This window comes from Metopolophium dirhodum, chromosome 8 (assembly GCF_019925205.1).
Source record: "Metopolophium dirhodum isolate CAU chromosome 8, ASM1992520v1, whole genome shotgun sequence".
In the NCBI taxonomy this organism is placed as follows: domain Eukaryota; kingdom Metazoa; phylum Arthropoda; class Insecta; order Hemiptera; family Aphididae; genus Metopolophium; species Metopolophium dirhodum.
Genome location: NC_083567.1, coordinates 1,234,263 through 1,247,365, shown reverse-complemented (window position 1 = coordinate 1,247,365; position 13,103 = coordinate 1,234,263). Strand labels below are relative to the sequence as shown.

Genomic DNA, 13,103 nt, shown 5'->3' with positions numbered 1-13,103 from the left:
ATACGTGATTGTTACCGAGAAACGTTGCCAAAAAAGCGATTTGCCAAACACACGTCGTTTCCAATGGCGCATACATAATACACGCGTATAATACCTACCTATATATAATAATATTATATTATATAGCATTTTATTCACTATATATAATATATTATTTTTACTGCACACGAGTTCTCACGAAAACTATTTAAACAAAGGAAAAACTGTACACGCATTTTACTCGTATATAATAATATAATATAAGTGTGTATTATATTATTATCGTCGGACTTGGACGCGACGGAACCACCTACAATTATTATTTCTATATCGACAGTTTTCACGTGCGGCGTTTGGTGTTGTTTTTTTTTTTTTTTCCCAATACCATTGTCAATTAGCATTCAAATTGCGAATCGGCAACCTTCACCGCATTAGAAACAAAAACAAAATGAATTAAATTAAATCAAAATAAACTGTGCGTATAGGCTATGCCCATATAGACATAATAATATAATGTTTTCTAATACGTATTTATATATTATAAACACCGTGCAGTCGTATTTCATAAATGTTTTTCATTTCTGTACACGCACAACCGGTTCGCATACAGGAGAAACACACGTGATTGGTGTGTAAAACACTATATAATGGTGGTTTCAGGTCTACAGTATAATATAATGTTGAAAAGTTTTGGCATTAGAGTAAATTTGTTATAGATCCAATTTGAATTTGCATTCGGATCGTGACGAGCGGGGAATCGGCTAAAACAAAAATGACGTTACAATATAGAAAGTTTCTCTGTGAAAAAAATAATATATAATAATTACTACATTATTATAACTTATGCAGGTACAATATTACGCACGCATAAGGATACGACGAAGCGTACCAATGTGTCTGTGTGACATGGAATGTTAATCGTCTGAGAAAAACACGCGCTCACACTGTATATTATAATAAGTACTTAATATTATATTATATTATGCAAACTCAATTTTCGGATTTATCGCGCCGCCGCAGTATTATAATATGCCTTATTATTATACCTAGACACATTATATTAATATGTGTATCGACGGCCGAAAAAAAGGTGATTACCATAATGTATTACATTGATTACTAAAAAATAATTAGGAAAATAATCGCTTTTACATTTACATAACATACTAGGTAGATTATATTATATACGAAACGTGCATGCATATTATTATGATTATTAATTATTATCATTAAACTGATTACTGAAGAACCGCACGGCGTTCTCTCGATTTAGGGTCACGTAGTTTCAAATTCGAAGAAATAGCTAGGTGTTTGCAATTATATTGTTCAGCTCATATTATAGACAAGCTAATCACGTACTAAGTAGGTATACTAACAAAATATAATATACATTTAATAATATAATAATAATGATAATAATACGAATATTGCGAATTGCGAGAGCGAAATTTGTTTTTTTTTTTAATTTGTCTCGTCCGTCCGCAGCATCGGCGATATTATTATTATAATTAACATAACATAGTGTTACAGTTTACGATAAAATATGTATATAGAGGTACCCGTCGATCTGTGTACGCCGTCTGCACTGGTGTTTTCGACCGCTCTCCGAGAAAGTTAAACCGTTTAACCGCGTTTTGGTCGATCGATTAGCTGCAATCGGCATAATCACGTCGACAGCAACGACAGCAGCTATATACTGTATAAACACGAAATAATATGTATACGGTGTATAACCATTAACCGGTATCAACCAGTAACCACCGTCACCTCCGTCGCCGGTGTAACTATCACCATGATGATGTTCTCCTCTGCCAATCACGCGTTTCACCGGGAAGAAGGCCGTGAGTAGTGACACGTTAAAAAAGTGTGAAAAAAATAAAAAATATTAATAACAAGACAAGCAAACGTCCCGTACTCCGTGCGACATTATCATTTGGTTGCAGCGGTAAACATATTATCATAAAACATACATATATAAATGTAATTGGCGTACGCCTCCCCCCCCCAGAGATATTTCTGGTTAAATAATATTTTGTGTCAGCCTGAGGCTTCAACACGAAGACTATACACACATACAACAATAACCGGACACGATATAGACGTGTAGTGCTGCTGCATCTATTGTTATAAACGCGTATGTATATAATATCATAATGACCACAAATTATATTGTAACTCTTCTGGCCGAAATAAAACGACGTCTGACTTTGGACGGATTCGCAAATCGATGGATAGCAGCGGCATATTGTGCAACTTCCAAACACAAATATTTTATTGTTCTGAAAACCTTATCGTGGACGATTATATTATACAGTGTTTGGAACGTACACTAAAAAATTTAATTCGTTTACGGTTCAGTGCTTAAAAAAGAAACTAGTTCACGTTCGCTGAAAAAATTAATTCGTTCATTAAAATGTTTTTAATTTATTTCTATGAATCGACCAAATCCTAATACAAAATCGTGGAAATCATAATATTGTTGTTGTTTTACGTCGAGCCATGCCCACTGAATTTCACATATTTTATTTTCATAATTCGTAATCAAATAATTATTACAGGAATGTTACAGCAGAAAAATGTTATCGTACGTTAATCAATATTTATACATATTATATTATATGGTAATAAGTTTGAACGACGTTGTTTCCAAACACTGATTTTGTATTATATTATTAATACGGGGGTAATGTTATAATAATTGCAATGCTAATAATATAAATTATTATATATAGGTAGCATAATATAATATTATGCACAGGATTTCTTCGCGTGCCTCGATGATTCATAGACATTAATATATGCAATTAAAATGATTTCAAATAACTCGATAAGTAATGTCCTGTTGTGATTAGCCAGTAACCGGTGGAAATGGTCGTCGCAGAGGATGTATTTACCTAAATTATGAACCTACTCGAGTGTATGCGATGCAGAGACGACATACTATTATTATTACCATCATTGTGACGTGCGCCAACGTTATGCCGGTCGGTTTATTTGACGAAGAAATTGTTATTTCCTACCGAACAATAAGTTTCCACACAATTTGTGTTCTTCTAAACGCAATCGATTAATCATCGAGAAAAAAAAAATTAAGTACACGTAATGAGTGTTGCACACACGCGTTCGTGACTTAAATAAGAGTTAAGTTCATTAAAAATAAAAATACGTATACCATATTTATTTTATGACTCGTTTGTAGTAGGCGTATTTGCTAGGGAAATGTCGTAATTGCTATTTTCGTCTAGTAAATGAACATTTAAAACGGTAATAATAATCGACATTCTACTTCTGTGCAGTTTATTATAATAATATGTAACGCACACTGCACAGTAGGTACCTATATTGTACAGCAGCTCCTGCAGAAATGTACGAAACGTTCTCCGTTGTTGCGGTGTAGGAAAATCGCAAAATGTCGGTGAAATTATGACGACCATAGTACGATTATAATAACATTATTATATATTTATATAAATAATATTTCACTAAATTCTCACGAACCTCCTCTGCTGCAGACACCGAGCGGCGCCGAACCTAAAATCGGAACGCCAATCGCAAAACGAAAACATAATAATATATTATAAGTTATAAGCAACATTTAACATGTATAGCCTATAGGTAGGTAGGTAGGTACGCAATATACTTTTAAATAATAATTATTCACAGGATTGGTATTAAACGATAAAATGTTATTATACTATATCATAATATATTATATCGCCGAATGTCTGTACATTTCGGAACGAATAAGTTGTTAAAATAATCGGATTATTAATACGTACATAATATTATTGGTACTAAACGCGTGTAAGGTATATACGCGTCATCACGATTAATTATGATACCTATCATAATTTATTAACTATTCTATAGTACCTACATAACATTATTATAATATTATACATAAAGAGGAAAGACACATTCCGCAATTGAAGACCGTAAACAAAATAATAACAATAAATAAATAAATATCTTACACGGACGTTAAATAAAAACAAAAACAATATTATAATAATATGTAGGTTATACTTATATAAATTATACACATTACACATGTTATGATATATTAGACGATATATAAAACCAATTAAAATAAAACGCGATGCTGTTGTTTCTGTAGGTATAATATATTACATACAGGGTGATTTTTTTAAAGGTAATATGTATAGGTAATGTTTTTCACAAAAATCGTTAACGTTTGAAAATATTTCGTTTTTTAGGTAATTTGAAATCGTTATTAAAATGTACAACAATTTTTTCTACTATTTTGAATGACAGTACCTATATAGGTATATCTAATATCTACATTTTGAATTTAAGGTTCCAAAACAGAATGATATATTTCTGAGAACTTTAACACATAAAATCGATATTCCATAGAATATGTTTTATTTGGTTATATGTATATATATTTATATATAAGTATTTACGTTTTGACGAGCGGTATATATAGGGGACAGAAATTTTCGGGATTAGTATAATATACATCTAAATACTAAATTCGTAAAACATTTGGGTAAAACTATTTATAGACTCTTTGGAAATTAATTTTTTTCACATCAAAACTCTCGGACAACTACTGTTCTGCTTTGGAATTGCAATAAAAAACTTTAAAATATGATGATGCGAATGTTATAAATAATGAATCACCCAGTATCATACATTATTAGAGTTTATTCGCCGGAAATCAACTCGCGCTATCTCGAAAGGCATCGCAATTATAATTATAATAAAATAAACATGGCATGATAATAATAAAATAATAAACACGCACATGACATTGTATAGAAGGTTTACCTGTACGCTATACCCATATACCATTCAAATTAGCAGCAGACGCAAGGGAGGTGTTGTGCAACTACTGATCATCGCTGCGAGACGACGTTTTTCTTTCGGCGCCGAAATCGAAATCGGACCAATGCGTCGTCGGTGTCAAGATAATAATATTTATACGAATTCGCGTTAAACGCTGCAAATATTGATTTATAGTGTAGGGGACACGACTGTGTTATAATTAAATTGCCACTCGAAAACGCGTTTCGTATTCCTACCTCGTTGGCATTTTGCGCGTCGGAAACTGGAAATGATTCTTCGTATAAATCTTTTTGATGTGCGCGTGTGTTTTTGTATTATATTATGCTTGTTTAGACGAAGACAACGTTGTTCTGCGTACGCAACATCCGCAAAAAAATCAAATCAATTATGCCAATATTACAGGTATATTATTATTATTGTTATTTTAATCCTTACTATTATTTTTTTTGCGCATGAAGTATATCCACGTGCCACGATTTACCTCTTCCCAATATTACTTTTCTATATATTTTGTTTATTTGCAGGTCGATGAGTAGTTTTTTCCCTATACGACACAATTCGTTTTCCCAGATTGAATCATTTCCGTTCGTGATACAGCCGACGAGACACGTTGTGGCCATTTTGCACGTAAAATTACCAATAGGTACCTACTCGACTTCGGCGCGGCGTCGTCTCCATGTCGTCCACCATGGGGAAAAAATCGTTCGAGCAGTGGCCACGACGCCACTAAGTACTAAATTATCGCTTTCGAGAGGTATCACAATTTTCGGTACATTTGAACTGTCTTTCTGTGAGCAAACACAATAGGTACCTATTATAAAATAAAATAAAATGCAGAATTACACGAAACGATAATCATTATTTTAAATAGTAAATCGTTGCGAAAATCAAAAATATTAAGGTTTAAAAATGTAGGACATAGCTATTAGCTGGCTCATAAGTATCTCTAAGTATATCATAAAGGCGATGGTGTGATTACGAAGGCGATGTAAAACGACGTATGACGTAAAATATGCTATGAAATTTCGATCGGTCGTCGTCATCACTGTCCGTACGTCTTCTTCTATAAACAGTATTCTATAATATAGACACACAATATATTATTATTATATTAATTATATCGTAATATTTATGTATAAAATGGCCCATTGATATTACATTGTGTTTTATCACAACATGACATTGGCAATAACACAGAAAGCACATCTCATAATCCGTTGCAGTATATTACAATTACATGGTAATAATTGATATTATTTTGATTATTATTATATTATCATATATACACACATGAATGCGGCGACGGCTCATCCTGTTTACGTCTGGATAATTTATAAAAACGTATTAAATTTATTCCGAACCAATGACGGCGCGCGCATGTACCTATTTTATATACCTTGATACCCATGGATACAGCGTTGACCGGAATGCCAATAGAGACTCACACATTCCTTCTGTTGATGCTTGTGCTGCCTTGCCCCGTTTCATTTTTGATACAAATCCAAAAAAGGCGAATTTCATACACAACCCTATTACAGTGTGATTGTTATTTTCAGTACACTCCCTGCAGACCCTCTCTTTGTGATTTTGTTTCTCTCTCCCACTCTCTCTCCCTCTCAATCGCACTACGCATTCCGAATAACACGCTCGGTGACTAAATCCGTTTAATACTATCGTTGTACGTATAAATAATTATATTTATATAGTGTATCCCACGCACCGACGACAGGCGAACACCGTTTGTCTTCTTGACTTACGACCAGCTGGCTCGTCGTAGCGATGGGCACGTTATCGATGTACAATATACATAGTTATTATTATTTATATATAACTCACTACCTGATCAATATAGGTTACCTTTATAGGTTGGCCACCGTAGGTCGTCCACATGGTTTTCGGCCGACAACATTAAAACGTATAACAACGTAGCGTTCCTATATTGTTCCGCGTTTTTTCAATACATTGAATACCTAATTGGATCATAGAAATCATCTTACCTCAAGTTTTTCAAATTTTGTATTCACCGGTGTTGGATAAAAATTTTCGAATCGAAAAGAGTTCTCTTGATATAGTTTTACATATAGAAATATACATTATAAAAACATCCACAATTCATAAATCAATCGCAGTATTATAACATATTAAAATATTTTGCCTCTGTTGGTCAACACAGCCACACTATTTAAATATTATAACATGGGATAATAATAACTGTGCATAATTTTTTAATGGTACAGTAATTTATTTTTAGAAACTTTTTAATAGTTAGGCACATTAGTTTTTTTTTATTTTATATACATATTTTTTTTTATTAGTTGTTACTTGTTCGGGTGTGTATTATATTTGGTGTTTTATAATAGCACCAAAATGCAGAGCAACTTTCTTGAATAATGGGCAGACTAAAAAAAAATCATATTATACACACATACATAAAAACGATACGGTTTCGAATGATACATATTAAATATAATTTCGGTGAAATAACAAATAGTATAGGTACTCTAAAAAAAAACCACCGGATCGTAAAATTTACAATAAACAGACATTAAGGTTGAACGTTTAAAATTTTTTTTCCGCATACACATTTGTACACGTACGAGACTATTAAACTACAAATTGGTTTGGCAATTTAGAAACTTTAAACGTTCGCATTACACATTTTTTTTTATCCGTATTACTTAAAAAAATAGTCTATTAAAAACAAAGCACATTATTATTATGTTTCTTATACGAAATGGCGTTCTTTGTCGTCGTCGTACCACGTGACCGTAATATATTTTGTGTATGTCATCCGACGTTATTATCACGACCGGCAACAACGTTTGTATTTAAAATAAAAAAAAAGTCTATTACATAATACCGCGCGTACAGACAAAAACGGCATTGTTGTTTTAAACCACAGCGGCGGCATAAATGTTAGGTATAACTATATATATAAACGATTGTCTTTTTAGTTTCATTGACCCAATATATATTTACACGTGCAGCTAAACTATCACATTTTACTCGGTCGATTCTTGTGATTTGGAATAAAACGTTTTGAAGTAGGTACCTATAACAATAGTACAGGTACATAGTTATTATCACTTATCACGACATACTCTCGACAAATAACTTCTTTTAGGTATTTTTTTTTTATTTTAGTGGATATTTAAAAAAACCGATTAATGTAGACCCGCATAACATATACGTCGTTTTTGTTTAACTCTCCGAAAAACATTTTTGAACTATATGAACATTTAAATAATTGTAAAACACATACCCATTTAATATTTATATAGCCACTAAAAACTATTAAAAAAGTTATGTTCAAAATCACAACAGTCGAACCAGAAAAATTGAACACCCTGCAAGTTTACATGCGTGTAAAGGATAGATATATAATATTTATATAGGTACGCATAACTAGAACGACACATTTTATATTATACTAAATCTGCATTATTATGTAATATAAAATACTTATATAGTTATTTATGATCACATAATATTATACCTACCTAGTCCTAGTCCGAAAGGTTTTATTTTTCTCGTCGTGATCCTTCCGAAAATGTAGTACCTACGTGAATAATTTACTTTGCCTACCGATATATTATAATATAATATACATACTATACAGCGACACCATCTCACATCTTCTCTTCGAAAGTTTGAAACATTAAGCGTTTATTTTTCGTTTGTGTGCGTGTAAAAATATAAATTATCTCGCATCGGCAGAAGCTGAAAACGAGCAGATGCCTATAAATATGCCGGATACCTCTATGTATAATATAATTAATATTGTACCTATGTTTAATATATTATATTATGTCGTGGTTAGGTTAAGTAATAGGTTGTTTTTAAATTATTAAAATACACAAAGTCAGCATAGTCCGCATGTATAGGTTATACTAACATTAGGTGTAAAAAATATTATTATATTTTGTAAATTAAGTAATTAACACCATTGATAAAATAAAAAAGTTATACCCAAAAAGCAGAATAATAAATTACGTCCGTAATACTTAAATGAAACCAGATGAATTAAAATTATTTGTCTTCTTCCCCGTGTGATTTAGAAAAATATGTGACTGAAATATTAAAGTGATTTTTTTTTTACCATCCGTCTGTGTTATAGGACGTCTAGCCTCCTCTGTACGCATCGTGTGTGTGCCATTAGACCGCTCTACTTACCGTATCATCCCGCGGCAATTTTATTTTTAAGTCCTATACAGCATAATTATACTATTAGCTCGTAATAATTATTATTACCACTGAAATTTTCACTCAGACGATCGTTATAAAAACGAGAGCGGACATGAACACAGGCACATTTTTGCAGCGAACTACCCACGTGATGAGTTCTGCCTCTATTGCTGGACAAACGCTCATGACGACGCCGTCAGCCATCATTTAATGAACGTTCAAAGATATTATGAATATTATAAATTTTTTTTTTATGCATTGTTTATACCTTACACGCATCGACTCCCATCGGCCAACCACTAGCTAATACATAATATAATATAATATATTTTATTTGTGTGCATAACACGTCGCGGCAAGTCGAATGCCGCTAATATACGACTGTTGCCGAAATCACAACAATGCGTTAAATATTAAAATAATAATATCCATGTATTATATTGTATTCGTATTCATGAATCTGCTATCGTAACGAGCGCTGGAAAATCGAAAACAATACAAATGTATTTAGGGTAAACAACAACATTCCGCACACCATGTCAGAGTTGTATATGGCAAACCGCCGGTCGTCGCTTCTTCCAATTTGATATTAATTAGTAGGTAATATACGTCGCCGTTTCCACGCACAACCCATAGTCAAACACCACCGCGACAAAAATCTATTTTTTTTTTTTTTTTTATATATATACTTGCTCGTTTTGACATTTCCGTGATTTCTCCTTTCCCAAAAGACCTTTGAGTGCACGAAATCGTATAAACGCGCACACAGGGAAGGATGCGGAGGAAACATTCCGATTGAATCTATATACATTGCGTATAGGTATTTGTTTATATTATGTTTTATAGAACGCGTCTACATTGTAGCCGTATATTGTATAACGCGGATAAACGATCAGCGATTCTTTAAAATGAAATAAAGTAGCATTTTTATCAATGCAGGCAGTCGTGTTGAAATATCCGTACTCGTGAGTAACATCTGCAGATGTTATATAAAAAATATAGTGAGCCGTACACGGCACACAATTTTTAAGGCCCTGGAGCATAATATAATATAATGTAGTAGATAGGTATAATAGGTACGCAGTGTATGAAGAATAAAAAACGAACCAAATAGCGTTTCCTTTATATAATCTCGTGTATTTATTAAATTGTTTTTTCTCATGTTAGGTATTTTTCTTTTAACAAATAAACCACGTCCTGAAATTAGGATAATTACAAAAAAAAAAACTTTTGTACAGGCTAAAAAAAAAATAATAATATATATATGTCTAACGTCTAATTTACAAATAGAATGCTAACATTACGTGTGGTATCTAAAAATAAATATTACAAATACAATATAGTTATATATTTCATTCGTTTTAAAATGTTATTCGAAACAAAAAAAAAGTTTAAACGATAACGAAAAAATGGAAAAATATGTCAGAGAATTTAAGGTGTATCACAGGCCGACCATTTATATTTTATTGTTTGTAAAGAAAATACAATTTATTATCTAATGTGTACTCGGTGTATTTATTTATTTTCGTTTTTTTCCTCGACCTATTATCGTTATTATTAGGCCTGTGAGTGATTATTCCGAACGAAGCCCTCCCCCCTCCCCGTGAACCCGTTGTAGATATTTTGCGCTATCGTAAGAAAAAAAATATAATATATTATTATTTATATAATATGTATGTTTAGCTCTTTGGCCCGTTATCCAACCAGACTAGATAAAAATTACACAAATTAAACAGGCACACCTAATAAGTCGTAAATATGTATAATGATAAAATTATATAGGAATGTACACTTTTATGTATATATATAGATCATATATTATTATGATTTAAGACGATGATGATGAAGATGACGACGATGAATCGAAAGAAAATGTAAATAATTAATTTTTTTGTCGTTTTTTTTTTTGCTATTTTCTTTTTAACAATAACGTCTACGTTTGGTATCAGACGAAAATAATTGTCGGTCATAACACGTTCAAAGTTTGAAATTGATTCCATTGAAAACAAAAAAGGGTAGGTATAATTTTCATTTTTATACATATAAGGAACTTATACAGTATTTTCATACCCCCTGACTGTTTTGTTATAATATATTATTATTATTATTATTGTATTATATATACTGTAAAAGGGCTACAGTCTTTTATTCATATAATTTTTTTTTGAAGATATTATATTCTTTCAGTCTTTACGCAAGAAATTTATTATAATATAATATATTATTAAATATACCCTTGGAGAAAACGGTGGTTGGTATTTTTCTCGATTTATCGAAAAACGGTGAGTAGTTAATCTTTCGTGCGTTTTCTTCTTTTTATTTATTTTTTAAAATGTTTATTATCACAATATTTCACAGCCAACACAACAAAAAGCGACACGCACGAACTATATAGAAGAAGAAAAAAAAAATTGGAATCATCATAGTAATATAATGTAATATTATAATATAATATATGTACACGACGACGACGCACGTTCTCTGTACCCGCCGGGTCCGTGCGCCGTATTTCGAAAAAATAAAATAAAAAAATAAACATACACAATAATATTATATATTAAACGTGTACCTACGTTCCGGACGTCCGGTGGTCGTGGGGAGGGGGTGTCCGCTAAAAACAAAACAAAATCTCACGTTTGACAACTTATTACTGCGCGGCGGACACACCACGACACCCCCGCCCCCACACCAGGGTGGTGGGCCGGACGCCGTTTTCACTGCACGCGCATACATAAATAATATAAAATATAATTATACAATATAAAATATGTTTGCGTGTGTGTTTATGTTTATCGTGATTATTATTATTATTGCTATTACAACCGTATAGTACATGAACGATATAATGACAATAATAATAATAACAATACGATCACAACACAATATTACACACATTGTGAAAACTTGAACGGCTAATACAATATATATATATTTTTGTTTTTTTTTTTTGTTTTTTGGTTAATGATATTATTATTATTATTATTATCGTCGTTATATATTATATATTATATTATATTACCGTGTTTGCGGTCTACAACTATGTATAATATTATTATTTTGTCTATACACGACACGGCGCTAAACGCGCGCGCACATGACATATTATTATTATTATATTAGGTACAAAATTATAATGATAACACATATTACACTCAGGTGTATAGCATATTATTATTATTATTATTTTCACCTCACAAGTCCAATATAAGTACCTAACATTATTATGTTTAATATTCTTCTCGTATATTATTCTTCTCGGATCTGTTCGATCCGAACGTGGTTTTTTTTCTTCAAAAATGTTTTAACAGTCTAACTATCACAAAATACAATAAAAATATCATCGTAACTTCGACGCTCAGAACATATACGTGGGCGTCAGGATGTTGTTGATCGGGTCGGTAATGCGCCCCAACGTTTTCGTCGGCTTGCCACCGTACTCGTTGCGCAACACCGCGGCGATGGTACCGTTGAAACCCCACAGCTGAGGTGTTGGCGGTTCGTTTTGCCTCGACTTGTGGTACTCTTGGTGTTGTTGTTGCTGTTGCTGCTGTTGTTGTTGTTGTTGCTGCTGCTGCTGCTGTTGGTGGTGATGATGGTGATGTATGTGCTGCTGCTGCTGCTGTTGTTGTTGCTGCTGCTGCTGCTGCTGTTGTTGGTGATGATGGTGTTGCTGCTGCTGTTGCTGATGATGAAGGTGTTGATGGTGTTGCTGCTGTTGTTGTTGCTGCTGTTGCTGCTGCTGCTGCTGCTGCTGGTGGTGATGGAGGTGTTGTTGTTGTTGTTGTTGTAAATGAGGTGGTTGCGGCAGGTGTTGTTGTTGTAGTTGTTGTTGGTGAAGGTGGATATGGTGTTGCTGTGGTTGTTGTTGTTGTTGTGGCACCGACGGCGGTTGTTGGGCTTTGCGCTTTAATAATTTCGCCTGGCAGCAAGAACACCCTTTCGGCACTAAACATGGACAAAAAATAAAAAACGCCATCAGAACACGTTTTTTTTCTTTACATTTTTTTTGCATCGTTCTTTCTTTTAATTAAAACTATTTGATCCTTTTTTTAGTTTCCCTTTACTTTTAATTATTTACTCGAGCTCGAAGAAACCCTGACGAATTAATAAAAAGGAGACCCTTTATT

At 32.7% G+C, this 13,103-nt stretch overlaps 1 protein-coding gene across 3 annotated transcripts in view; it reads right to left on the bottom strand.

The window, feature by feature from the left end:
- The window catches only part of LOC132950145 (centrosomal and chromosomal factor-like), a 120,702-nt gene that overhangs the window by 92,869 nt on the left and 14,730 nt on the right, over positions 1 to 13,103 (bottom strand). The window contains exons 2-3 of one of the 3 annotated variants that reach the window (XM_061021388.1): positions 5,028 to 12,921; positions 1,539 to 4,945 (exon numbers count right to left, since the gene is read on the bottom strand). In XM_061021388.1, coding sequence (XP_060877371.1) covers positions 12,332 to 12,921 — 590 coding nt within the window. In that variant the 3' untranslated portion in view covers positions 1,539 to 4,945; positions 5,028 to 12,331. Of the gene's footprint in view, positions 1 to 1,538; positions 12,922 to 13,103 lie in introns of all 3 variants that reach the window. The other 2 variants (XM_061021386.1, XM_061021385.1) reach the window with 2 other exon arrangements.